The sequence below is a fragment of the Acipenser ruthenus genome, chromosome 3, assembly GCF_902713425.1.
Source record: "Acipenser ruthenus chromosome 3, fAciRut3.2 maternal haplotype, whole genome shotgun sequence".
Lineage (NCBI taxonomy): Eukaryota > Metazoa > Chordata > Actinopteri > Acipenseriformes > Acipenseridae > Acipenser > Acipenser ruthenus.
Genome location: NC_081191.1, coordinates 93,937,081 through 93,963,591, shown reverse-complemented (window position 1 = coordinate 93,963,591; position 26,511 = coordinate 93,937,081). Strand labels below are relative to the sequence as shown.

Genomic DNA, 26,511 nt, shown 5'->3' with positions numbered 1-26,511 from the left:
GAATGAGATCATTTATCATCTAAAGACTGTAAGCTTTGCTGAAGCATTTTGAAATGAGGGAGGAAACGCAGCTTAATGAAGACATTCAGACTGCTACGCTACAGATACACAAAGAGGGTTCCCAAGCAAAGTTCACACACATCACTGCTGAGGCGTAACTGAAAACAACCAGTTCAAGTGATGGGAACTAACAAAACACTTCATGAATCAGGCAGCGTTTATTAATGCAGCTGATGAGAAACAGTACATTCAAATGGAAATCTCAAAGTGGCAAAGCCTCTAAAATGTATTGAAGTGATAAACCTGAGGCGGCTTGAAACAAGTAAGCTGAGTGCATTTTTTTATTTGTTGTATTTACAGTATTTCATGCACTTGTCAAATATACACTATGCACTATACCCAGGGGTTTATTGTGCTGGATCATACATCCATGATACAGTTTGCAAATGAGGAACCGGATGAAAAAAGAACTCTAGTTCTATGATGCTGAATAATAAAGTAAACACAAGAGCAGTAGATTAAAGAGCAGATGTTATTTATTGATGCAGAGTTTAAAAAGGATAACAATTCTGAGTATCATTGACTGGATAAGGAGGTACTGCAACAAAAGCATGTTTGTTATATTGTCAAAGAGCAGTGGTTCTGTTAATCAGTTAAAACTGGAGGAAACTATGGAATCAATAAAAAAAGGGCTTTGCTACAATTAACACAAATCATTTGGAAGAGTGTTTCTGCACCTCTTAACTGAAACCAGGAGAGCTTTGAAAATTGCACGTTACATTTATAAGACATAAAATATTTTATTTTACAACACTACTAAAGTGTGTTAGAAGTAGACTACACAGAATTCAAATTTATTTTTTTACAGCTGTGTACCTGCATTATGGTAATCAAATACAGTAGTCTCCACGTATAGAAACGCCTCCTAAGAGAACACTTCGGCTTAGGGAACACCCTTGTGGTGAAAGGAACAGGAACTTTGCTTAAAAGAACACCTTTTTGGTACTGATAGAGATTGTTTCAAACCTGATCCAGTGCTGTCAGTCGTTCAAGAGTAATCTGGAGCTGCTGCTGCATTTAACGTGGGGCGGTGCTGTGTTAATAACCATTGTGTTAAGATGCACTCTCGTATTCATAATCACTGTTATGCCGCTGCAGCATTGTTACTGCATGTAGGGGTGCTTTGTTAATTGAGTTTTTTTATCATGTGCTTGCCTGTTGCTTTTCTCTTATTCTGTGCATTTCATGTGTTGATGTACATGTGTCATGACAGAAGTAATAAATACATTTGGATGTATTAATTCATATCATGATTGGCCTTGGCATATTGTGCCCGGTGGTCAGCTCTGTCTTAGAGAACACTGTAACAGTTTTCACATTCACCTTCAGTGACAGCAAACTAAATTAAAAAGTCTTTTTTATTATAGATATCCAAGCAGTACATTACATTCCATTTTTACTTACTGATAATACATTATGATGCATCAGTGTAAGTGCCTGTACCCATTTTAAATGACCTAATCAAACAATATGCAGTTTGTGATTCCATATTAGTTGTATTCAATGATTCGGTAAATTAGTTGTGCTAGCTTTCCTGGTTTGAGAACAACACTTGTAAATAGTCCAGATCCCAATGATACTTTAATACAATAATAAAGGAATTGCCATTCTGTTAGGGTTCAACAAAAAACAAAAAGCTTGGGCTTCTTTATTTAAGAAATTAAAATCGTATGTAGCAGTGTTTAAAATAGTAGTCGTCCGTCCCCCCAAAATGTTATATTTTAATTTTTAAAAGAAAATAATCAAAATGATAAAATAACTTGAACTTTAAATTAGCATATCCTTGTATGTTTCTCCTAAAATTCTCCCTAGTTCTATAAAAAGTTCAACAATACTGTTGTGTCGATTATGTGCTCCAGTCTTCTGATAAATCCACTGTGTGACTGGCTTATCCAGGAACAAGTCCAACTTGGCTTTCTTCCGTCTCAATTCCAGTAAAGGTTTATAAATGATGTAGACCCCTTCCTTTCCTGGCAGTGTCAGTCTTCAAGCTGCCATTGCTGGGCCTTAGAACCATTACATATCCCCATGGCAACGTACCCTTTATGGCTAAGTGGGTCAACAACCATCAAACACTGGCCAACAGACACTTGGTACAGGCGGTTACTCCTCTGAAAAAAAAAAAAAAAAAAAAAAGATGGATGTTAGTTTTCATCTAAATAGTTTACAATCAGTTGGCAACTAAGCAGTAAATGATGCGGTATTCCCTGTAGGAATTCCCTGTTGTGTTGTTCCCAGTGAATACAAGTAGAAGATTCAATGCAGTGAATGCTGTCCTCTCTCACTATTCACATGGCCAAAGGCAAGCACCTATGGAACAATATGGTCTCCCCACACGCACACACTGCACCGTGTTCACAATTATACAGCAACCGAGAACTGCTCTCCCATAGCTGTCTATCTATTAGCTATTCATTTACTTACTTACACTTTGTATTAGAGAAATTGTGTAGGCCAAAATGAGTTTCAGAGACAATGGCTTTAGGAGAAATGCCCTTCAGCAAAAGGAATAGCCAAAATCTGCAACAGCTCAAATTTAACAGGATTCAATAATGTACTTTTTAAAGATTGTAACTGGGGCTCCCGAGTGGCGCATCCAGTAAAGGTGCTCCACGTGGAGTGCAGGATGCGCCCTATAGCCTGGAGATCGCAGGTTCAAATCCAGGCTATGTCATTGCCGACCTTCACCGGCGGTTCCTAGGGGGTGGTGGAAAATTGGCCGAGCGCTGCCCGGGTAGGGAGGGATTAGGTCATCTGAGCAATCCACGGTTCACCGCGCACCAGCGACCCCTGTGGCTGATAGGGCGCCTGCGGGTCTGGTGGCATCGCAGTGGATCCGAAGTGTGAAAAATGACAGATTGGCAGGAACACGTTTCAGAGGACACGCGTTTCAGCCTCCGTTTCCCGAGTCGCCGGGGGGTTGCAGTGGTGAACCGGGATTAAAATAATAATTGGGTGTTCCAAACTGGGGAGAAAACCGGGGTAAAAAAAACCATTGGCAACGACAAAAAAAAAAAAAAAAAGTTTGTAATTAAACACTAAATGAAATTCCCAAGCCTGTCCATCAAACACAGACTGAAATGACCCTTCATACTGTCAGCCAGTCCATCTACTAGGTGGTTCATTCTGTTCCTTCTGTTTTCATTATGATCAGTAATCCTTCCATTTCTACCGGGTGTCTAAAAATGTCCCGCAAACAAAAAACTGAGTGATCATTAAGGTGAAAAGGAAGCTTAGTTATGCCCTCACCTCTCTTGTGTTTATTCAAAGGTTGATGTTCATGCCTTTTTCTCTTTCTATTTATTGTTATGATTAAGCCTTCTTTGCTGGTCTCTCTGCATAAGCAGCCGACAGCCTGCCCCTGGAACACAATGTAGATACTAGGATTGTGACTGGCTCCAGATGGACTGGGCAGTGTAACTGAGCACTTTACTATCTCAGTTCTGCACTCCATCAACCACTGTGTTTTCACATTATACTCTAGCCCTAGCCCTCACCTCCAGACCCATGCCATGCAGACAGAGGCAGACGCTTACCCCCAGTGTCCACTGCTGCGATCCCCCGGAGCCGTGGCACTTCATGAGACGAGGCGGGTCAGAGGAGCGCGTCTCTGACATGTCCAGACACAGCAGCCCGGCCAGGATCAGCTCCTGCTCCTCATCGTAGGCCCATGCCTGGGAATCAAATCACAGTCAGACAGGCAGCACCTGGCTACATAAGGAGGTGTAACTGCACCCCCCCTCTCATGAGTAAATGAAATCATTGCAGCGTAAAATAAGAATGCGAGACCTCAACATGAACAAACCCTGTTAACAGTGTAAAGCAACTCAGCACAACATGGCTGGTAATCCCTTTTGAAAGGGGTGACTAAGGGCAGGAGTGCAGAATGAAGCACCGCAACAAATTTAAATCTCCAAAGACTAAGGATTATTTCATCCAGCGTTTATTTCCGAACACGGGCATAATGGAGATATCAAGTTTAAAGGTTAATCCAGTACCTGCTCCGGATCTTCAGAGTCGCATTCTCTCACCACCACGATCCCTGCCTTCTCGCTGGGACGGCCCTGGGCAACCAGGCATGTGCTCGTCAGAAGGTTACGGAGCTGAATGAGAAACAGCAGTTACAGGACATGGGGAGTAATCTAATGGACTCCATTGAGAAGCAGGGCTGCCTTGACAGCATGCAATTTGGAGCAACACAGCTGGAGGTCCTGGAAGCATAAAGTGTTCCACATACTGGAATAATAAATATTACTAGAAGTAGTCTGATCATCATTCAGCCCTCTGCACTGACCCTCCAAAGCATGAAGCAAAACTAGAGCTGCCCTACCATCAATCATGTTCAACTAATTACTTTCAATGTGTATCCTTATTCAGAACAATCTTTGTTTTCTGTTCAGAAGTGTTTTTTTTTCTTGTCTTTTTTTTTTTTTTAACAGCAGTATAAATGGAATAATGTATGGGTCAGAAAATGTTATCGGACAATAACAGAAGTATCGAATTATAGATTAACAAGATGTAGAATAGTGTGTTATTTTTTATTTCTATTGTTTTTATTCATAAATTGCTTAAGTAATGTATATTTACAAAGTATACAAAAATCTACCACCCCCCCCTCCCCCTCCCCCTCCCCCTCCCCCTCCCCCTCCCCCTGTCTCCCCATTCTCATTGTGGCACATTTCCAGCTACAACTGTTCACAATAAATACTACTTCAGATTACATTTAAAAAAACTCCATACAAAGTGTAGAAATAAATGTTACAAGGTGCAGGTAGGTTACAGCAGGTGTCAATACAGCCTTAAGCATCTCTGTATGGGGCGAGTGTGAGAGATGAGAAATGAAAGGATGTTCCCAGCAAGTACATTCTCTTGAGGAGGCCTTCATCCAGCAGTGGATTGAAAAAGGCTGAAGATGATGATGAGAATATGTTGCAACATATACATACATATATGGCCAAAATAGTAATATTCCGATTGTATCTTCCTTAGTAAAGGTTTTTTGTATTATTATTATTCATCCTACTGACCAGGCTTTTAGACAGAAGTGTGCTATAGGGTAAATCAATGAAACCATTTCTCTAACAATAATATCTCAAGTAAATACAAAAATGAAATGAAATGGTAGCAATAATGAAATGCAGGATTTCGTTCCATTAATCTGGATGCAAATACAAAAGTGTTTGTGGGATCCTTACTCTTCCTCGCTGCAGGACTTTGGGTCGCCTCAGTCCCTTGTTCACAAACACAGGGTGCTGTGCTTTGGCGTTGGGAGCCGACACCTGCATCTCTGGGTAGATGTGGTCCAGGTACCACTTAAACGAGTTGCAGTGGAGTCGTTTTCTCACAGCCAGTCGCTCGCTGATATCTCCATAGTTACGGCTTCTCAGCTCTGGTCTCAATGCAAAATACTGCTCCTAAATGAAAAAGAAAAAAAAAAAAAATGGTGTTAGTGGAGGGCACAGTGATGTCATAGTTAGCCATAGCAGTCTTTTAAAAACAGATAACCAAAACGAGCTTCAGGCTTTAATCTTTCACTCTCTGCTAACCATGCTGATCACACTCGACCAATTCCTAGACCAGGTAGATCAAAGGAAGGGCTTTCCACTCCAGTTCTTGTGTGCAAAGACCTTGCTTTGATCTACTTGACAGCGGAGTCAGGGAGATTGCCTGCCCAATCACAGGCAGTAGCTTCCCAAGTAGTCCTTGTGTTCCCATGCAGGGATACGGAGGTACAAGGTACTGTAATCCCTGTGTTCTCATGCAGGGATACGGAGGTACAAGGCAGGGCAGGGTACTGTAATCCCTGTGTACAAGGCGCGGTCACCACTCTGTCTCAAACTCATAAATTGGACAAGGCATGTTGTAATAGGTTAATACATAAAATACCTGCACTGTCTTTGGGTGCTTCTATGAGGGAAGTCTGAAAAGTTTACAAGGTAAATCAGAGCACTTCAAGCAGTGTACCATGCTCTGCTTGGAATGATCTATACCTCGTTTCCATGCCCCACTCAACCCGGGTTGAAAAAGCAGCTGCTCCTGATCCTGCGTTTCCGTGTTCATGTAGACAACCCATGCTGGCTGCTAATCCCAGCTGCCCCGGATTTTTTTCAGAACCCTTTCCCAAAGTGGGATGGGTGAAAAGTACATCACTGACCAATCAAGTGATGAGTGGGCATAAACATTTAATCCATGTCTGGGGCGAGCACGTTTCTCTGTGCTTTAATATTATCTGTATTTATTTTTAGTAACAAAAAGATCAAAAGAATTGTCAGAAGCAAAGCAATAGCTTCCATCCTTTCGGTTTTGTAAAGAAATGAATGTGACCTTAGCTACAAGGCTTCCTGGAAAAGAACCACCAATATCAGCTGATTGCATGGAAACTGAGTGTTTTCACTCAACTCGGGTAGACTATCAGTGGGGGTTCAGGAGGAATGCAGGAGGGCCGGGATCAGCTCCGAATGGCGATTAATCTGTGCTCATGGAAACGAGGTATAAGTGCACTGATCATAATTTATAGTGAAGGGGAACAAGCATTGTTGTCCAATATGCTATTAAATACACCCCACAGGTTACATTATTTATTATGTTAATTACAAACTTGAACAAATGGTGTGCGTTTCTGACTGATACTCATCATAACGTAAGCAAAAAGCAGTTAATAAAAGCAATAAAAGAAAAAAGAAATTAAAAGTATACAGCAAATTTTGTATTACCCTATAGAATGAACTAGCTTTGCTTCATAAAGTCTAATAAAACCTACTGAATAATGCTATGTTAACATATTGAATTACATACCGCTTTGTATTTTTCCCCATATACTTAATGAAAAACTTTGCAGTATCATTTTGTAGTTTATTTGATTACATGATGTAAATTATTATTATTAATTAATTATTTATATATTCCTAAAATTTTTGGTGAACAGTACCAGAAAACTACCAACTTCAAACAGCATCCAAACTCATTGCAAATACACAATCTTGAGCACAGTGGATTATTTATATAGGTAAAAGATTTACTAGGAACGATCCTATGAGAAAGAGTTAAGTCACGCATTTAAAAGATGGATAATGGCCAGGCTGCAGGACCAGCTTAACCCACACAAATTAATAGGCTGAGGGCTGCTGCTCAGCACTTACTCATTACAAGTTTGAGGTTAGAATTTGTGGTATCTTATTTTAGACTGGCTATAAAGCTAGCAACAAGAACTGAAGACCCGCTCCTGCTCCCACATGAAAGCACACTGACACAGACTTATTTTGAGGAAAGGGAGAATTCTCAGAACAACAAAATTATTTTAATGATAAAAAAAGCACTTTTTTTTTTCTAGTTTATACATGTGTAATCATTTTCTTCTTCTCAGAACATGTGCCTTTCCACTTGCTTCCAAACAAGCCCATACATGTATCTCAGACAGCTTCCTCAAAGGCAGTGCAGGTGTACCTTGTATTCATCCATCCACACGTGAGCCAGGCGTAGAGAGTTATGCGCCATGGTATCCTGACCTCCAGGTGACCCGTACGGTCGCCGCTTGCGGAAAATGTGCCCAACTCTGGAGCAGGGAATTATTAACAACCTGCCGCCGCACATCCAGATCTGTGAAGGGCATAAGAGCATTAACATTACAAAGCAGCTTAACTGAACGAAAGCCTTCAGAAGCTAGTCAATTAGCATTAGAAACACATTTTAAACCAACCACGCAGCTACTGTATCTCTCGTCTTCTGTAAGGATTTGATATCTGTATACAAATGTGCACAATACCAATACAATCCTAACTTGCTGCATCCTGGTAGTATCTGCACTTACTGTAAACTATACTGTATTATATATTAAGCTCGTATTGTAACCCTGTACCACCTATAAGTCACCTTGGATAAAGGCGTCTGTCAAATAAATAAATAATAATGTTATAGGAAGTTTCCATGTATTGATTTCAAACTTCAAAAGTTACACGCATGTAGCTTAAACATTACTGTTAGACACAACAATGTAGCACCGAGTTATAAACAGGAATAATGATCAATTACCTAATGTTCTGGGAGAAAGCTCAGGTACGGAGAAGGTCTGTCACCAGGAGAGGATTCAGGTAGCTTTTCTCACCAGCAATACTTTCATATCTTGCCTAACTGCATGTGTGTGAAGCTCAACTTTGGTTTTCCTAACAATATCTAAACACGATCAGTTTCATGGTGTGAGATACAATGTTGTTCCAGACTCAGAACATACATTTCTTCTACACAAGGTCAATTCCTTGTTCCTCTGTGTTCTGAGCTGGCTGAGATTGAAAACATTCTCTCAGCTTGCAGCTGTGTTTGAGCACAGTGTTCTCAAGTGTGCTCACAATATTCATTTAACCTTCACTGACCTTACATTCCAACTGGCTAATTGTGCAAAGATTATATTAATTATATAAAAAATACCTGTAGTGTATTTCTAGGGCTTGTGAAAGAAGGCACATTGAAATGAACTGAAGACTGAAGTCCTTAACTTAACGAGTCAGTAATGTACAGACAATAAAATGTCCTGAAGATTTGTTTTAACTGGGGCTGTAGAAGATGTATTTCAAGCCATGCTGTCCTGATTTGCTAATGACCAGAAGCACTGGCAGGAAGTTTCATGCAGAGGTAGACAGAAGTAGGAATTAGACAGTCGCTCCCAGATAACTCAGCAGTGCCCTTACTCTGAAGGAGATCTCCAAGTTCTCTCCTCCCCAGATGTCCATGCCGCTGTCATACTGCCCCAGCTCATTAAAATACTTCCTGTCCATCGCAAACAAGCCTCCTGCCATTGTGGGAGACCTGAAACAGCAGTACACGTTGCTTGCCGTCAGTCACTGCGTATCTATTTTATAATGTTATATGTTTTTTTTCGAAGTTTTGGCAGGGCAACTTCTTGAACTCCATAGAGTTTGCACAACCACTTTAAAATGTCTAAATATTAAAATAAAAAAAATGGTAACAGAAGGGGGTAGGAAGGATTTTTTTCAGATGAATACCAATCCTTCTATGGGGATAATTCTGTTATACTGTTCCTGACTGATACAGTATTTATGAAACTTTGCAATATTTCTTTACCAGAAAGCCTTTACACATGTTTAATTTGGTCTGTGTCTCTTACTGCTGTCATGAAGGCAGTGAGCCACACTGTCCCAGACAGACTTACCGGATTGGTACGGTGGCCCCCTCAGGGCCGTTCAGCTCAGAGAGAGGCACAGGATCCCATTTAAAATGCAGGCCCCAGTTGAAGCCCCCCCGCACGATGGGGGAGGAGCTGTAGCTGAGGGTGTCTGCACTGATGATGTCAATCACGGGGCACACCACCGCCCGGCGGTCCTCCTTAATGGGGGTCAGTAGAGGCTGCAGCCACATCTCATTCACCTCACAGTGACTGTCCAAGAAAACCAGGACCTCCCCTAGGGGCGGGAGCAGAGGCAGGCTCAGCACAGGACTTGTGTGGTGGAGGCACCGCCACGCAGGGGTGGAGTCAAATCCTGTTCTTCAATTTCATTTCCTCTTTAAAAGCAATTCCAATTCCAATTCCTTTCTTCAGAGAGACATAATAATTGTTGTGATGGTTCAACTGCTTTCATCTGAAGCCAGTTTAATTGGCCAACAAACAGAGCCTTCAGCTGAAGTAATGTGTTGCTGCTGCGATTGCAATTTTGATCAGTGATGTGCTGGAGCTGATGTTGGATTAAAAGGCAATACGAATTGGAATTAGGAATGGATTTTAAAAAGGCATTGACCTCGAGTCTCAGGTCCTGCTTCTCTCAGGGATCTCATTTGTCTAATTAAAATTCCCATTTTCCAGGGTGTGCTTTTTTTCACACTTTCATAGAGCTTACATTTTTTACATGCCTTCCCAAAACAGTACTACCAGAGATGTCACTTTTGTCAGATTTCATGATATTTTACTTTAGGTTGAAAAACAGGATTCCTGTTAGCACACGTTTGTTTATTTAAGCGTGATATAAAACCTGGAATGGCTCAAACAGTTAAGCAATGATTATTTGCATCCAAGACAGTATTGATGGTGAAGGGACAACAAAAAAATACTGGCATTCGCAACATACATTTCATATGATTATACATGCATTTCATATATGGGTTTATGGACTGTGCATCTTAAGAATAAAAGTAATTTCTTACCAGTTGCTTGAGATGCTCCAATCATCCTGCCTCTAATCAGCCCTTCTCGTTTTGCATTGCGCACCAGCTTCACTTTGCCAGGAAGGTTCTTCTTGATATATGCGTCTAGCTCCTCCTTCAGGTCAGCTGTGGAAATGCACACAAACAAAGTCAGCAGGTGTTTCACACAAAAGGCTCACCAACCAGACATGTTGTGGCGAGCTTTCACTTTGAGTTATTCATTTAATTCATTATTTTTACTTTTCTGCCAAAAGTGCAACATAAGAAATCTTATCAGAAAACAACAACCCTGAAATATTATCACAATAAAGAACTTGATAAAGCATGAATAATATTCTTTACAAAAACTGTCTAGAATGCTCCCAACAAATGAGCAGATTGTTCTAACAACTCTACAGTGCGTTGCCTTGTGTGCAGCACATTGAATATTCAATAAGATGGTTCAGATAGAAAATTTGTGCCATTTGCTGCAAGTGTAATACAGTACAGAGCAGAGGTGTCCAATCACGGTCCAGGGAGGATAATTCCACGCCAGGTTTAACAGGTTATATAATTAAACTACTTCAGGGTCTGAAGTAGAGAACAGGGTTGGAACAAAGATCAGGAGTGGAAGAGCCAACTTTAACAAGCAATGAGATGAAGAGAGATTTCCTACTAGAGAAAAGCTGAGAACTCGCTGGAATTAGACAGCCTGTAGGATCTAGTGCAAATAACTCCTAACCCTGACTGGATAATTAATCTCATGTCTCATGACTTCATTAAAGACAAAAAATACTGAGATCATGTGCCACAACATGAGGCAGTGGTTACTGAAAATATAGCTCCAAAACAATGCAGATAGTATTACTGCCAGCTACACCAGATATACCTAATTTTAATAAACTGTCCTAACAGGGATTGACACAGTAAGTGATTGTTCATGTAGACCAGAAGTGGCCCGAGTTCTCAATTGCTTAATTGAAATCAATGATTTTGTTAATTGGTCAACATTTTTTTCCAGGTCTTTAGCCATTGACGATTTACAGATACCCAGGCAACCTGCAGGATTGTGGCTCTCCAGGACCAGGGTTGGCCACCTCTGACAAACCAAAAACAATTGGCTTTGCTTCAATGCAATTACTTTTGCATACTCCACAGTACAATTCTAATAGATCAGAAGTGTTTCTTTATGCCCTAAACGTGTATGAAATAATACTTGCTAAATTCGCTGTTGTCGTCCACCAGTATGACTTCGTGCAGCAAGTGGGACGGGGTTCGATCTAAAACACTGTGCAGCGTGCGCAGCAGGGCTGAGAACGCTTCGTTAAAGAAACAAATCACAACACTGGCACTCGGGAGATCCACAGGGTAGAGCTTTCCTTTACATCTGCAGGCACAATTACAAGGAAGAGTTAGCAAGCACCCCCCTGTGTTTATTCAGGGATGGAAATAAGACTCCTGTTGCATAACAGTTTCACCCACTGCAGGTTTTACTGTGAGGTTGATTAATACAATCAGTTTTATTCAAACAGGTTTCTCTTTGAATCACCTACTTTGTGTTTCTGGTGTCAGGCAGCTCCCTGTGATAGCCCAGCCGGTTACTGATGAGTACATTAAAAGCATGTTTGTGGTAGCCCACGTCTCTCACCTCCTGGTCCACTTCATTGAAAATCATTCCTGGGGAAAAACAAATAAAAAAAGTGACCACTATCAATACAACTCCAAATGCTGTTCAGAGATACCAGGGTATTTAGTAAGTAAGGGGTCTGAGTGAGGAAACACAGGCAATACAATTCCCACCCCTAGTTTGGCTGAAAATTTGTGGTTTCCATAATTTGTGCCAGTACTGCATTTTACTGAAATGACCAGGTTCTAGGATTTTGAACAAATCGAGCCCCTGGTAAATCTGCTCTGAACAGAGTGTACTTTTCACAGCATGAATTAATCACACCAGATTCTGTAGTTTTACTAACTGGAGTAGCTGATCATGCAACCAGCAGCTTGTGTGTTTCAAGCGATGCATGTACGAACTAGATCTTTATTTTATTTTTACCAGTAATCGGTGGTTTTAATTGTCCTCATACCCATTTCTGGAGAGAGCTCTGCTGCTTTCTTGCGGCCCTCCTCCTTGCCCCAGTGTTGGTTGGGACCCTGCAGCCAGCTGGGACTCCGTGTGAAGCGGGGCTGGAACTTCCTGGGGAAGTACTTGAAGGACTGGCCCCCCTTGACGGGCACATTCTTCAAGGGCTGGCTTTCCTGGCTAAGGTTGAAGTAAATGAAGAGCAGAAGTGTCCAAGTCACGGAAGTGAATAGACACCCATAACAGAAATAGCGCAACGTGACGCTGCCCATGGTAGCCCTAGCATCGTTGGGGGCCCATTCTCATTCGCCTGAAATAAAAAACATATACATATATATTATATGGATAGCAGCTAGATTTACACTGTGGCCCATGCTAAAAAAAAAAAAAGTCATATTGCACTTTTGTGACATGAAAAAGTTGCATTGCATGGTAAACAAACAAACAAACAAACCAACCTCCAGCACAGCAGCAGTGAGGGAACAGGAGACAGCGCCACACACTGGCTGGGAGACTAATTGGTACACTCCTACACACAGCATGTAAACTGTCTTTGAACCCAAATGTACTTTCAACCAGACAGTTAAGGTCCAAATTGACAAGCGATCAAGCAATCAATCCGATGAAGCTATGCAGACCTTTGACACAGGCAGTGACTGACTAAATTCCAATCCACACTGCTTCTTACAAGCTCAAAATTAAAATATATTGTACACAAAACAATGAAATCCTAAGTAATACAAAGTTATTATAAGTTCATTGAATACAATAGGATTCTGAATTCAACACTTCTTGTTGTCATTCATGCATTATGAAAATAGACGGCAGTGAGTATGAACCCAGAAAGGTATGCTCTGTTCTGAGATAGTACTGATAGATATCTTGAACATCATATTTGATCAATTTTCAAAATCCATGTAATATAAAAAAATAAAAACTTTTGGCTACAGTGCATCTCTCATGGTTTATGATGTCACAGAACCCCTCGATCACATACAGTACTGAAATGTTTTCCATTCAACAGACAGATCTTCACTCTTACACTGGTCCCAGAGGATAGAGGATAGATCAGCAAATCAGATACAGTGAACAGGCCACAGTCAGTTTTCATGCAGACTTGCTCACTCCACATGTGATGTTGGACACAGAACAGGTATAGCAATAAAGGACAGGAGAAGTCCATGGGTATACAACATAGTGAACCCTGCTGTATGAGAACTAACGAGTGAAATATATACGAGCCAGAAGGAAGCAATCTACAAATTTACTCTAAAATTTGGTAGTTTTATTACTTTAACATGGTGGGGATTACAGATTGTTGCCCTATATACTGTACTTTAAATGGATCAGGTAATGTTTTATCTCCAGTTCAATCCTTTTTACACCCCTGTCATTTACTGTGATCAGCTGCTAAATAGCCTCACCTGCTGGAAGAGCCCCAGCACTGCAGCATGTTTATTTTCCTACACAAGAGCTGCCTGTCACAGCCCTGCAAGCTGGTTTTGCAGGGTAAGGGGTGAATCTCAAGTCCTGGATTTGCACGCTGGTTCTGCAGGGTAAGGGATGAATCTCAAGTCCCGGATTTTCACGCTGGTTCTGCAGGGTAAGGGGTGAATCTCGAGTCCTGGATTTGCACGCTGGTTCTGCAGGGTAAGGGGTGAATCTCGAGTCCTGGATTTGCACACTGGTTCTGCAGGGTAAGGGGTAACTCTCGAGTCCTGGATTTGCACGCTGGTTCTGCAGGGTAAGGGATGAATCTCGAGTCCTGGATTTGCACGCTGGTTCTGCAGGGTAAGGGGTGAATCTCGAGTCCTGGATTTTCACGCTGGTTCTACAGGGTAAGGGGTGAATCTCGAGTCCTGGATTTGCACGCTGGTTCTGCAGGGTAAGGGGTAACTCTCGAGTCCTGGATTTGCACGCTGGTTCTGCAGGGTAAGGGGTGAATCTCGAGTCCTGGATTTGCACGCTGGTTCTGCAGGGTAAGGGGTAACTCTCGAGTCCTGGATTTGCACGCTGGTTCTGCAGGGTAAGGGGTGAATCTCGAGTCCTGGATTTGCACGCTGGTTCTGCAGGGTAAGGGGTGAATCTCGAGTCCTGGATTTGCACGCTGGTTCTGCAGGGTAAGGGGTGAATCTCGAGTCCTGGATTTGCACGCTGGTTCTGCAGGGTAAGGGGTGAATCTCGAGTCCTGGATTTGCACGCTGGTTCTGCAGGGTAAGGGGTGAATCTCGAGTCCTGGATTTGCACGCTGGTTCTGCAGGGTAAGGGGTGAATCTCGAGTCCTGGATTTGCACGCTGGTTCTGCAGGGTAAGGGGTGAATCTCGAGTCCTGGATTTGCACGCTGGTTCTGCAGGGTAAGGGGTGAATCTCGAGTCCTGGATTTGCACGCTGGTTCTGCAGGGTAAGGGGTGAATCTCGAGTCCTGGATTTGCACGCTGGTTCTGCAGGGTAAGGGGTGAATCTCGAGTCCTGGATTTGCACGCTGGTTCTGCAGGGTAAGGGGTGAATCTCGAGTCCTGGATTTGCACGCTGGTTCTGCAGGGTAAGGGGTGAATCTCGAGTCCTGGATTTGCACGCTGGTTCTGCAGGGTAAGGGGTGAATCTCGAGTCCTGGATTTGCACACTGGTTCTGCAGGGTAAGGGGTAACTCTCGAGTCCTGGATTTGCACGCTGGTTCTGCAGGGTAAGGGATGAATCTCGAGTCCTGGATTTGCACGCTGGTTCTGCAGGGTAAGGGGTGAATCTCGAGTCCTGGATTTTCACGCTGGTTCTACAGGGTAAGGGGTGAATCTCGAGTCCTGGATTTGCACGCTGGTTCTGCAGGGTAAGGGGTAACTCTCGAGTCCTGGATTTGCACGCTGGTTCTGCAGGGTAAGGGGTGAATCTCGAGTCCTGGATTTGCACGCTGGTTCTGCAGGGTAAGGGGTAACTCTCGAGTCCTGGATTTGCACGCTGGTTCTGCAGGGTAAGGGGTGAATCTCGAGTCCTGGATTTGCACGCTGGTTCTGCAGGGTAAGGGGTGAATCTCGAGTCCTGGATTTGCACGCTGGTTCTGCAGGGTAAGGGGTGAATCTCGAGTCCTGGATTTGCACGCTGGTTCTGCAGGGTAAGGGGTGAATCTCGAGTCCTGGATTTGCACGCTGGTTCTGCAGGGTAAGGGGTGAATCTCGAGTCCTGGATTTGCACGCTGGTTCTGCAGGGTAAGGGGTGAATCTCGAGTCCTGGATTTGCACGCTGGTTCTGCAGGGTAAGGGGTGAATCTCGAGTCCTGGATTTGCACGCTGGTTCTGCAGGGTAAGGGGTGAATCTCGAGTCCTGGATTTGCACGCTGGTTCTGCAGGGTAAGGGGTGAATCTCGAGTCCTGGATTTGCACGCTGGTTCTGCAGGGTAAGGGGTGAATCTCGAGTCCTGGATTTGCACGCTGGTTCTGCAGGGTAAGGGGTGAATCTCGAGTCCTGGATTTGCACGCTGGTTCTGCAGGGTAAGGGGTAACTCTCGAGTCCTGGATTTGTTCCCCACCTCCACCCCACCTGCACTCGTGACAATGAAGGGTTCAACCAGCAGGGCCAGCACTTTATAGCAATGCACTTCAGTCACCGAGTTTATTTTTTTAATAGGATAGGACTTTTTTTTTTTTTTTAAAACCTACTGTGCTAATTATTGAAATATTTAGTTCCAGTAGGATCTCTCTCTAAAAGTGTTCAACACAAAATCAGGGTTAGAAACTCACACTTGCCCGAGATAAATTAAATCTGATGAGGACTAGTTGATGTCTGTGTCTCCGTAGTCCTCTGGGCGAGTGCTTAAAACAAATGCACACATTCACTCTCACGTTGTGTTGTGTTAAAAAAATGCAATAAAGTCAATTTTCTAACGGGGTGTAGCAGTAGTGAATAAGCATTCATAAATACTGCTTAGAAAACAGTCACTCGGAACTGCGCGGGATGCGAAGTTTATTGGCCGTTTGAATTTCCTGAAATACAATGCATCTTTGAAGTAAGTGTAAAGTCATTTTACAAAGATTTGGAGATCTATACCGGGTTGTGACCCCCCTCCACAAAACAAAAAGTGATTAGCAAAAGGGGGCTGGTTGTACTAACAAGGTCAAAAAATAGACCATGTTTTACTCAACATTTTAAAACTAATAAATAAGCAATTACCATAATGAACATTATCGTAATGTGTTGCTTAAAACTCCTATACCTATAAACAGTAACACGTTTAAAGTGTGGGATTCGCCATCTGTAGCTTGGTGTTGTTTACATTATCGTCAGCTTATTTTAAGTGATTGGAAGTTGAAATTACTTTTTTAAAAACACTTTTTCTTTTCTTATACGAATACAGTACTAATGAGCGATAATCAGTTTGTTTGAAAACCAGGCTTTAAATCACTGATAATAGGTGCACAGGCAGCGAATCCATGAGCACTGCGGGGCTCAAGCACCAATGGGGGAAAATAAGGCCCGCATAGTGCAAATAAATCACCTTATACTGTGGATGCTTTACAATCAGAACAGTTAATTTCAGAGTTTAAAAAGAAAACATTCACTGGCGGCTCTGGAAAACCAGAAGGCGATCCGTCACATGCATTCCTTCATTTCATCTTGAACTCATTACTGTAATGCACTTTTTTTCTGGTGTCCCAAAACGTGTGGTATCCCGATTGCAGCATGTTCAGAATATCACTGCTAGAATTCTGACTAAAACCAGAAAAACTGAACATATTACCCCTTTTTGGCCTCTTTACACTGGCTCCCTGTGCAATATAGAATTGATTTTGCTGTTAACTTACAAGGCCCTGAATGGATAAGCACCTAGTTATTTGCAGTTACTGACCCTGTATCTTCCAAACCGCACTCCGAGATCACAGAATGCAGGGCTGCTGGTTATTCCTAGGGCCAACAAAAGCAACACAGGAGGTAGGGTTTTTTCTTGTAGAACGTCTAAATTATGGAACGCTCTGCCTTCGTTTGTCAGTCAAGACTAAAATGCACTTTTATAAAATGGCTCTTATCTTAGTGGGTTTTATATTTGCTGCTTTTGTATTATGTGTATACTATTTATTTAAAATATGTTATGTAAACGGTCTGATTATGGCAGTTGTACGTGTGACATGCGCTACATTATGGAGGACCAAAACGGTCAAAATTAAATGATGAAATACGAAATCATGAAATCGTGAAATAAATAAATATATACATTTATTGTGAAATAAATATATACATAAATAAAATACCAAATTCTTATGAAATATTTTGCATTATAATATTAAATAATGGCCTTTTTCATTTCATAATTACATTTTTCCGAATTACTTTTTTCACAACGGCGTTTTTCATTTCATAATGACACATTTCATAATGATGGATTTCAGAATCACGTTTTTCACAACTGCACTTTTCATTTCATAATGACACATTTCATTTAATTTTGACCGTTTTGGTCCTCCATACTACATAAATACAATAAATAAATATTCCTCGTTTTTCTTTTGTACTTGTTATGCTTTCATTAGTATTCAACCTAGTAGATTCAGCGTCAGTCAGTTCTGGCAGATTCTACTGTACTTGCTGAAGCAGTTCTCTCCCACTGCTAATTAAAAAAAAAAAAAAATTGTAGCCACCTAGCTAACAATTTCATCCCAAGGGCTACAGTGAAACGTACTGTCTTTAAATTGGGACTTTAGTGAAGACACATTAATTATTGTAGGTAGTAATTCATAGTTACGTAAATCACTCACAGGCTGTGACCCCACAAAGCAGCCAGTATTTTTGTAAATAGCAACACATGTAATGTACAATAAAATAAACATTTTATTTGTGCCATCAGTGTCAGTGTCAATTTCTGGCGGAGCTTCGTGGTCAGCAAGGTGACACGGCTGAGAGAATTTTGTTCCTCTGTCCCGTCTGGTGCTGTCAGTGTCAGCTTCTCAGCACACAGTACAACAGTCGCTCAGTAACAAGGTGCATACAGGGGACTGATCCATCTGTAGACTCTGTAGGAGCGTTTACTACGGTGCCTTTGTTAAATTAAATCTAAATTTATAACAGTGTTTATTTTTTAGGAACAAAAAATTTAAGCCTATTTTTAGGGACCCCAACTGTTGTTGTTGATTCCAACTTAGGCACTTCACAGAAGGACTAGTAAGTTTACATCAAGACTAGCAAGTTTCAAAGGGTACTATTCCTTCAGTCCTTCAGGACTTGTACCACAATACTGTTAGTTTCTAACCCTGCAAAATGATGTTTGATACATCTTTCAAACTTATGACTATCGTTGAGTAAATATATTATTCTTTTGTAAGTTGAACACCCCCTTTCCAGAGAAAAGGCTTCCATTGCAAAAGTAGGCCGATTGATACCAATACAACAAGTACACCCATCAGTGACAATGCAAGTACTGTAGATACATTCTGTACTGTAGATTCACAGACACTGTACTCACTCACCAGATTCTGCAGATGTACGGCATGGAGTTTCTTTTCCCTTTCTGTCGTTTGGTTTCACACACAGTACTTGCAACACCTGTTTGCTTTTAGTTGAACTCAGTGACAGGCTACTGTACACAACACTCGAGTTACGGGACAAAGGTCTTCCACAAAGAAGCATCTGAGCATGTTGGATAAAACATTAACAGCAGTTTGACCAAAATGTAACATCTAAAAATCCTTCTCACACTGCCAGTTAGGCATTCACGCTGATTCAAGGTAAAACACTAAACCTTTTGACCAAAATGTAACATCTAAAAAGCCTTCTCACACTGCCAGTTAGGCATTCACGCTGATTCAAGGTAAAACACCAAACCTTAGTTACTAAAACAAAAGGACTTCCCATTACAGGTGAATGAACCAATGCTTTCAAATGTTTTCTTACTTCTCATCAGCAGACAGTAAGAGTCTCAAACACCCCCTCACTGTTTACAGCAGAGTTGTTATTTTTTTATATATATATTTACAGACCACACTGATGTCAGTTGGTCTTTAAATATAAAAAGTTGTATAAATCCATAACAAGTCAGAGTAACAACCAATCACGAGAAAAAACTAAAAAAAAAAGGGATCACTGTCCACAGCAGTTTTGTAACAAGAGTGTTGTCCATGGCTTATATTTGAATTGTGTGAAGAATCATGATAGTGTTCACATTTTGTTTTAATTGAAGCGTTGACTGGCACTTGCTTACACTCTGCCCAGCATTACTGAATACCTGCTCACTAGGGACGGACGTTGCCGGGATGCTTTATTACTTCTGACCAAAGACACAACTTTTGTAACGATCTTGGCTGCTTTTCTTTATTTTTACTCAGGGGTAGTTCAGGTGAATACATGCAGATTTTATTTGAAGTTTTGTAGGGTGCCATCTCATTAAATGGTCACGCAAATTATGTTACCGGAGTATCCCAAACATTACTTTCTTTACTTTACTTGCTTGCTTGTCGTCTTACTTTAGACAATAATTGCCCTACACCGGTCGATACAGCATTTGTAAACATGGCACAACGCTCTTAACTTGCTCTGTTACTTTGAAGACTCCTGCACAGATCCAATCCCATCAGTAAACACTCCCAGGGGGTGGGGCAGGGGGGAGAAGGTGAGCTCAATCCCATGCAGATTCAGCGAGTCAGACCCGAGGAGAGCAGAGAAGCTCTGCACTTAATGCAAAAAATTAATTGCTGATTCCAAATTTAATAAAAAATAAAAGCTTTCTTTTGCTAAACCCTTTACACAAAAACGATGCACAGGCTTGACTATCGATATTTGTCAAACGATACGATGCATTGATAGAATTCCTCAGCTTTATACAAGTCCAAGATTATTGTTGTTAAACAGGTATGGAAATATGCCTCCTGTTGCATAGCAGTTTCACCCATTCCAGGTGTTGCTAAGAGCTGTACAGTGTATAGGTAACAAGCTTAGGTACTGTATGTCTTATTAAACATAGTGAAACCAGGAATGGATCAAACTGCTATGCAATGGGAGTCTTATTTCCATCCATGTTAAAAATGAACAATAAGGGCACTTTTGAGATGGCTGTTATCCTAAGAAATATTGTTCAAAAACAGTTCTCATCTTTTTTTGTTTTACTTGTAGTTTAATGAAAGTCGCAAAACGGTAAGCTTCCAATCAACATCTAGGCTACTTTTATTATGGAAAGGCCCAGGCACTTGATTTTCATGGATATGTCAAATGTGACCCTGCAAATATATAGGGAGGGGGAGGAGGTTCCAAAAATAGTCACTAGCTACACAACTGCAATTCCATAGCAAAGTTAATGAGCTCTCATAGCCTGGGATTCATTTTCAATTGTTGTTGCACTGTTGTTGGTTGCATTCAGTGCAAGCACCAAACAGTCAAGTGCACTGACTGCTGGAGAATACAGTACAGGCTGATGTCATTAATGCCAGCAGAATCTTATTCTAAAATGAAAGAACTAGAGCACTGTATCAACTAGAAGCACCGTGCATGTTTGTACTGTATAGGGTTTATTTAACACATAAATAGGCTACAGCAACTCTGGATTGTATGATACACACACTATCAGGGAAAAATAAAATAAAAATAACTAATGCTTGGGTTTGGAGGGCCGTGGCAATGGTACTTTCCCTAGACGCTGCTCGATAGTTCTGGAATCCAATGTTGTTAACCGCGGGTTTAGCTGAAGGCCATGAATAAGCATTAGTAATAGGTTTTAAACCCTGTTAATGAACTTGACATCAACACCGGGACAGTTTGTAATATTTTCATATGGATGCTAGAGCACCAACCCCAGCAAGCAGCAAAAAAAATAAAAAGTTAGCAATACAGTCTCTCCCAATCACTGTTAAGAGTCCTAGGGAATGAGAGCAGGAGTGCAATCCTGCCCGGCCATTAGTATCCTTTAATGCATCTATTGCTATTAAATCAGGGGTGTTGTTTTTTTCCCCATTGCACTAGAAATTAGTGATTTGAGTATTCTGCTGTTTCTTATAAATTAAAAAAAAAAAAAAAAAAGAGAAATCTAAATTTTCCGTAAGGACAAATGAGCAGAAAAATATAGTGGTACTGGCTCAATAAAAAACAACTTTGAAATGCCAACATCTAGTATAGAAATGACTGGATGTTCATCTCTATTCACCTGAAACCCAGACTGCTACTGTGGTACTGGCATTATTAGTACTATCATATTATAAACTGCCGGCCTTCACTCTGCTTTGCTTCATCACAAAGCAAACCTTTAAGATAATCCATTTGATTTAGAGCAGGATTTCAAAAAACGAGTTCTACTGTATCACTGAAAAGCCAAATCAATGCAATATTATGTGCAGAGGCAGAAACACAAACACCATTCTAGAGACTTCTAACCATTGCTTGAATGTAACCCTGGCTCTGCACCCAGTCCTGGGTTCCACCACCACCTTCACTGACATTATCTTACTGATCAGGAGTCAGGGGTTTGATGTTGAATAAAGTGTTCCTCCATTACAACTCCTATTATAATCCTACAGACTCAAGTGTGGCTGATTCACGCTGTGAGAAGTGCAATCGGTTCACAGTATACAGTATTTACCAGGAACTGATTGTTTAAACTCCTGGTACCTGATCATTTCAATAATATACCTAAACCAGGAAAGCTGTGAAACCCAGCACTGAATAAACAGGTAATGACAGTGCTCTAAACTAGGAAAGCTGTGAAACCCAGCACTGAATAAACAGGTAATGACAGTGCTCTAAACTAGGAAAGCTGTGAAACCCAGCACTGAATAAACAGCTAGTGACAGTGCTCTAAACCAGGAAAGCTGTGAAACCCAGCACTGAATAAACAGCTAGTGACAGTGCTCTAAACCAGGAAAGCTGTGAAACCCAGCACTGAATGAAGGGCTAGTGAGAGTGCTCTAAACTAGGAAAGCTGTGAAACCCAGCACTGAATGAAGGGCTAGTCAGAGTGCTCTAAACTAGGAAAGCTGTGAAACCCAGCACTGAATGAAGGGCTAGTGAGAGTGCTCTAAACCAGGAAAGCTGTGAAACCCAGCACTGAATGAAGGGCTAGTGAGAGTGCTCTAAACTAGGAAAGCTGTGAAACCCAGCACTGAATGAAGGGCTAGTGAGAGTGCTCTAAACTAGGAAAGCTGTGAAACCCAGCGCTGAATGAAGGGCTAGTCAGAGTGCTCTAAACTAGGAAAGCTGTGAAACCCAGCGCTGAATGAAGGGCTAGTGAGAGTGCGCTAAACTAGGAAAGCTGTGAAACCCAGCACTGAATGAAGGGCTAGTGAGAGTGCTCTAAACTAGGAAAGCTGTGAAACCCAGCGCTGAATGAAGGGCTAGTGAGAGTGCTCTAAACTAGGAAAGCTGTGAAACCCAGCGCTGAATGAAGGGCTAGTGAGAGTGCGCTAAACTAGGAAAGCTGTGAAACCCAGCACTGAATGAAGGGCTAGTGAGAGTGCTCTAAACTAGGAAAGCTGTGAAACCCAGCGCTGAATGAAGGGCTAGTGAGAGTGCGCTAAACTAGGAAAGCTGTGAAACCCAGCACTGAATGAAGGGCTAGTGAGAGTGCTCTAAACTAGGAAAGCTGTGAAACCCAGCGCTGAATGAAGGGCTAGTGAGAGTGCTCTAAACTAGGAAAGCTGTGAAACCCAGCACTGAATGAAGGGCTAGTGAGAGTGCTCTAAACTAGGAAAGCTGTGAAACCCAGCGCTGAATGAAGGGCTAGTGAGAGTGCTCTAAACCAGGAAAGCTGTGAAACCCAGCGCTGAATGAAGCGCTAGTGAGAGTGCGCTAAACTAGGAAAGCTGTGAAACCCAGCGCTGAATAAACAGCTAGTGAGAGTGCTCTCCAATGAGCTCTAATTGTAGACTGCCAACACATCACTAGGAAATGCTAATCAAGTCTAAATAATCAAACACCTGGCCACCTTCCACACCTATCCTAATTAGTGAGGGAATGTTAACCTCCAGCCCTGCCATATGTAACACAAACTTAAATATTGCAATACATCTGATTTATAAAAATCCAAACAATTCAAAACCCACACTATTTACATGTACATGTGCAGGGCCCCAGCCGTGCCACACTGCTTGTATGAAATTAACTAACTATACTGTGTTACTCACCCTGGATCAGTCCATATTGATCTTCAGAATACAGGAGACAGTCAAGCATTTACTTTCTAGAAAAAAATAAAAAGGATTACTGAATAAACACAAAGCACTTGGTTAAAGTGAATGCAAACATATGCTTATTACACACAGTAGAGTGCTGTATCTGCAGTGCTGTAACAGGTGCATACTGTGACTTTCTTCAGCTCTTATCGATACACTTATCAGTATACACTTGCTTATATTCACCGTTTAAGTGACAGTGACCGTCAAAGGCTTGACCGCGTGTTAGTTGACCATGACTGGAGTTATGCTTTCTGAGCCAAAGACAAGGGCACCAAGTCGTGGTCAACTACCACACGGTAGAGCCTTCATTGAGAAGGCACTTTCACTATTAGAAAAAGATTTGTATCATTATTTTGTTTTAAAACCTAGACTTACCTTGAACGTGTAATGATTCGCCGGTACCCTTCTGCCGAGAAAGGTTTTATGAAAATAGTCCCAAAAATATTCATAAAGCATCACATACATAATTAGTGAGAAAAAAAACAACACTTTTTTTTTTTTTTACTTGTCAGAGCTTCTTGTAGTTTCTGGACAGTGCCAGATTTCTGAATGGAGCAATATTACTGAACTGTCCGTGCCTCGGTTTGCTGTTGTGCAAAGATGCTGTCTGAGCTCCAGTCAAGATGACTGTTTCAAGTAATGAATATCAGCCAGAAAGAACTGACCACGAGCAGATGCTACGCAATAGCCTGTGTCAATGGTCAACTGAAATTACACTGTATCCACCACTGTCCTCCTCCGATTGAGCGGGTCTCTGAAGACCCTTACTCTAAACAGCACATGGCAATTAGGGTTGCATGGTGCAGCAGAGGAATCATGACTTCAAAGATTCACAGTGTACAGAGAGTACTGTAATTCTGTCATGGTACTGGAGCAGACTGACATGGAATTCGAGAGAGACAGTCTATTGATTCTGCCTAAAGGTAGCGGACTGCACCCAGATGAATGCCTTAGCATTATCAAAATGGTTCAATTGGAGATGAAACACTGGTCATTTGCAGTGACCTCTCCAATCTTCCAGCCTTAACCTGACCTATTCTTGGATATGGAAGATTTTGGTGAAGCCACAGCAGTAGTCAACCATACAATTGAAGGAGTGTCCCAATCTTAACAAGTATGATAGTAACATACAGTACATCCCCAGCCACAGCTACTGTACTACAGGAATTCATCACACAACATGACACTTCACAGCACTACAGTACATCCCCAGCTACTGTACTACAGGAATTCATCACACAGCATGACACTTCACTGCACTACAGTACATCCCCAGCTACTGTACTACAAGAATTCATCATCACACAGCATGACACTTCACTGCACTACAGTACATCCCCAGCTACTGTACTACAGGAATTCATCATCACACAGCATGACACTTCACAGCACTACAGTACATCCCCAACTACTGTACTACAGGAATTCATCATCACACAGCATGACACTTCACAGCACTACAGTACATCCCCAGCTACTGTACTACAGGAATTCATCATCACACAGCATGACACTTCACAGCACTACAGTACATCCCCAGCTACTGTACTACAGGAATTCATCACACAGCATGACACTTCACAGCACTACAGTACTCTACAGTACATTCCCAACAAAAGCTACAATTTCAGTAGTTTCTATTAGTATTACTGTAGTCGTGCAATAAAAACAGAGCACATATTTAATGGTGTAAGATTTATAAGTGGAGTCCTGTCTGCAAAACACAGTTCAGTTTTGGCAGCGTTACTGTACAGCTCAACTTTCTGGACTTCTTTGTGAAATACAGTATTGAATTAAGGGATAAGCATACTTTAGAATGACCCTGCTTACTTACAGTAGACATGTTTGTATACAACTAGGGAAGGGATTAGATATATCAACCGTGTTTCAATCCTTGCATACTGTTGAAGCCAATAAAGATCGCGATGCGACGGGCGGGGGGACGATCTTACACGAATACTGACACTGTATTTAATGTATGACCGTCTGCGGTTTTTATAATCAACCTCCGTTTTGACTGTTTGACTAAAGAGATTTCTGGCCAAGAACATTGATTCTGAAGGATTAGAGCATATTTCCTGTCTGAGTCACGTGTGAGGCAAATCAGTAAATATGCGAGCCTAAATTTAGGTCAAACAACGTAAGGACAATGACGAAACGTGTTGAGCTGGAGCACTTGTTAACAATAAAACAGGAATCAAATTCTAAAATGACTCGATTTTTAAAGCATGCGCGTACATATGTCGATCACGTTTTAATAAGCTACCGTATCTATTAGTTTTCATATATAAAACGAAGCACGTGACGTTTAGGCTAGTAAACCTTTTGCTTGATAAACAGTATATTACGGTGCTAAAATGCACGGTGAAAGCAAACCATTTTATATATTCAAACTCGGTCTTGTCAAAATATTCAAACGAACTAGTATAGACTATTGCTAAATTACTTATCGTAACTGGATGTTCATAAAAGAAAAAGACAAGTGAAAATTAATGAATAATAGAACAGATTAGTTTCCTAGTATTTTTACAAGTGCGTATCTGGGTAGCACCGCACGCAGTATACCTGGTTTCAAATTAGTAAACCGGGCACCTTTTCACAAAACGGTACACGCTACAAATATAAAACAGAATAAATCTAAATAATTATTGTCGGACGAGCACAGCAACAGTAGCGGTAATACCAGCGAGTCATTACTGAAACATAAAATCACTTACAGAGTGTTGTTCTGCACGATTTATATCTGCTTACTCGGTTCACAGAAACAAACCTCAATCTTTTCAGCCTGCTCAAACAACCCTTACACTGTCAGTATTGCACAGGTCCAGACCACAGAGCAGGAGGAAACCTCGTGATCACATGCACAGCAAATCAAATTCGCTACTGCCGTTTAATCCTTGGAATGCCGGGAACATTGGCAGCTGGACCAAGAAAACAAAGACGAATAGGCGTTCAATATCGGATAAGCCTGTCCAATCGGAAAGCAGAGACCCAGGCAGCCAAACCTCCTGTCCAACTGTATTTACACTCGTGGTCAATTGGTTTAAAAAAGGAGGAGCGGTAGCGAAGCCATCGATCTTTTATGTGTCAGGTTATTACAGCACACA

At 41.6% G+C, this 26,511-nt stretch overlaps 1 protein-coding gene across 7 annotated transcripts; it reads right to left on the bottom strand.

Annotated features, from left to right (window-relative positions):
- Positions 1 to 1,400: 1,400 nt before the first annotated feature.
- LOC117394459 (polypeptide N-acetylgalactosaminyltransferase 11-like) lies at positions 1,401 to 26,511 on the bottom strand. Of its 7 annotated transcripts, none has more exons than XM_033992773.3 (13): positions 26,122 to 26,490; positions 23,354 to 23,409; positions 12,273 to 12,578; positions 11,742 to 11,865; positions 11,409 to 11,575; positions 10,210 to 10,335; positions 9,224 to 9,473; positions 8,742 to 8,859; positions 7,504 to 7,656; positions 5,256 to 5,474; positions 4,059 to 4,163; positions 3,597 to 3,734; positions 1,401 to 2,171 (listed from the first exon to the last, which is right to left on the bottom strand). In XM_033992773.3, exons 3-13 carry the CDS (start codon positions 12,538 to 12,540, stop codon positions 2,040 to 2,042), a joined length of 1,800 nt encoding a protein of 599 aa, XP_033848664.3. In that variant the 5' UTR covers positions 12,541 to 12,578; positions 23,354 to 23,409; positions 26,122 to 26,490; the 3' UTR covers positions 1,401 to 2,039. The 7 variants fall into 7 exon arrangements, 6 of the variants coding, with proteins under 6 accessions (XP_033848664.3, XP_058874969.1, XP_058874971.1 ...); XM_059018986.1 differs by having other exon boundaries at positions 26,175 to 26,490; XM_059018988.1 differs by having other exon boundaries at positions 26,209 to 26,490.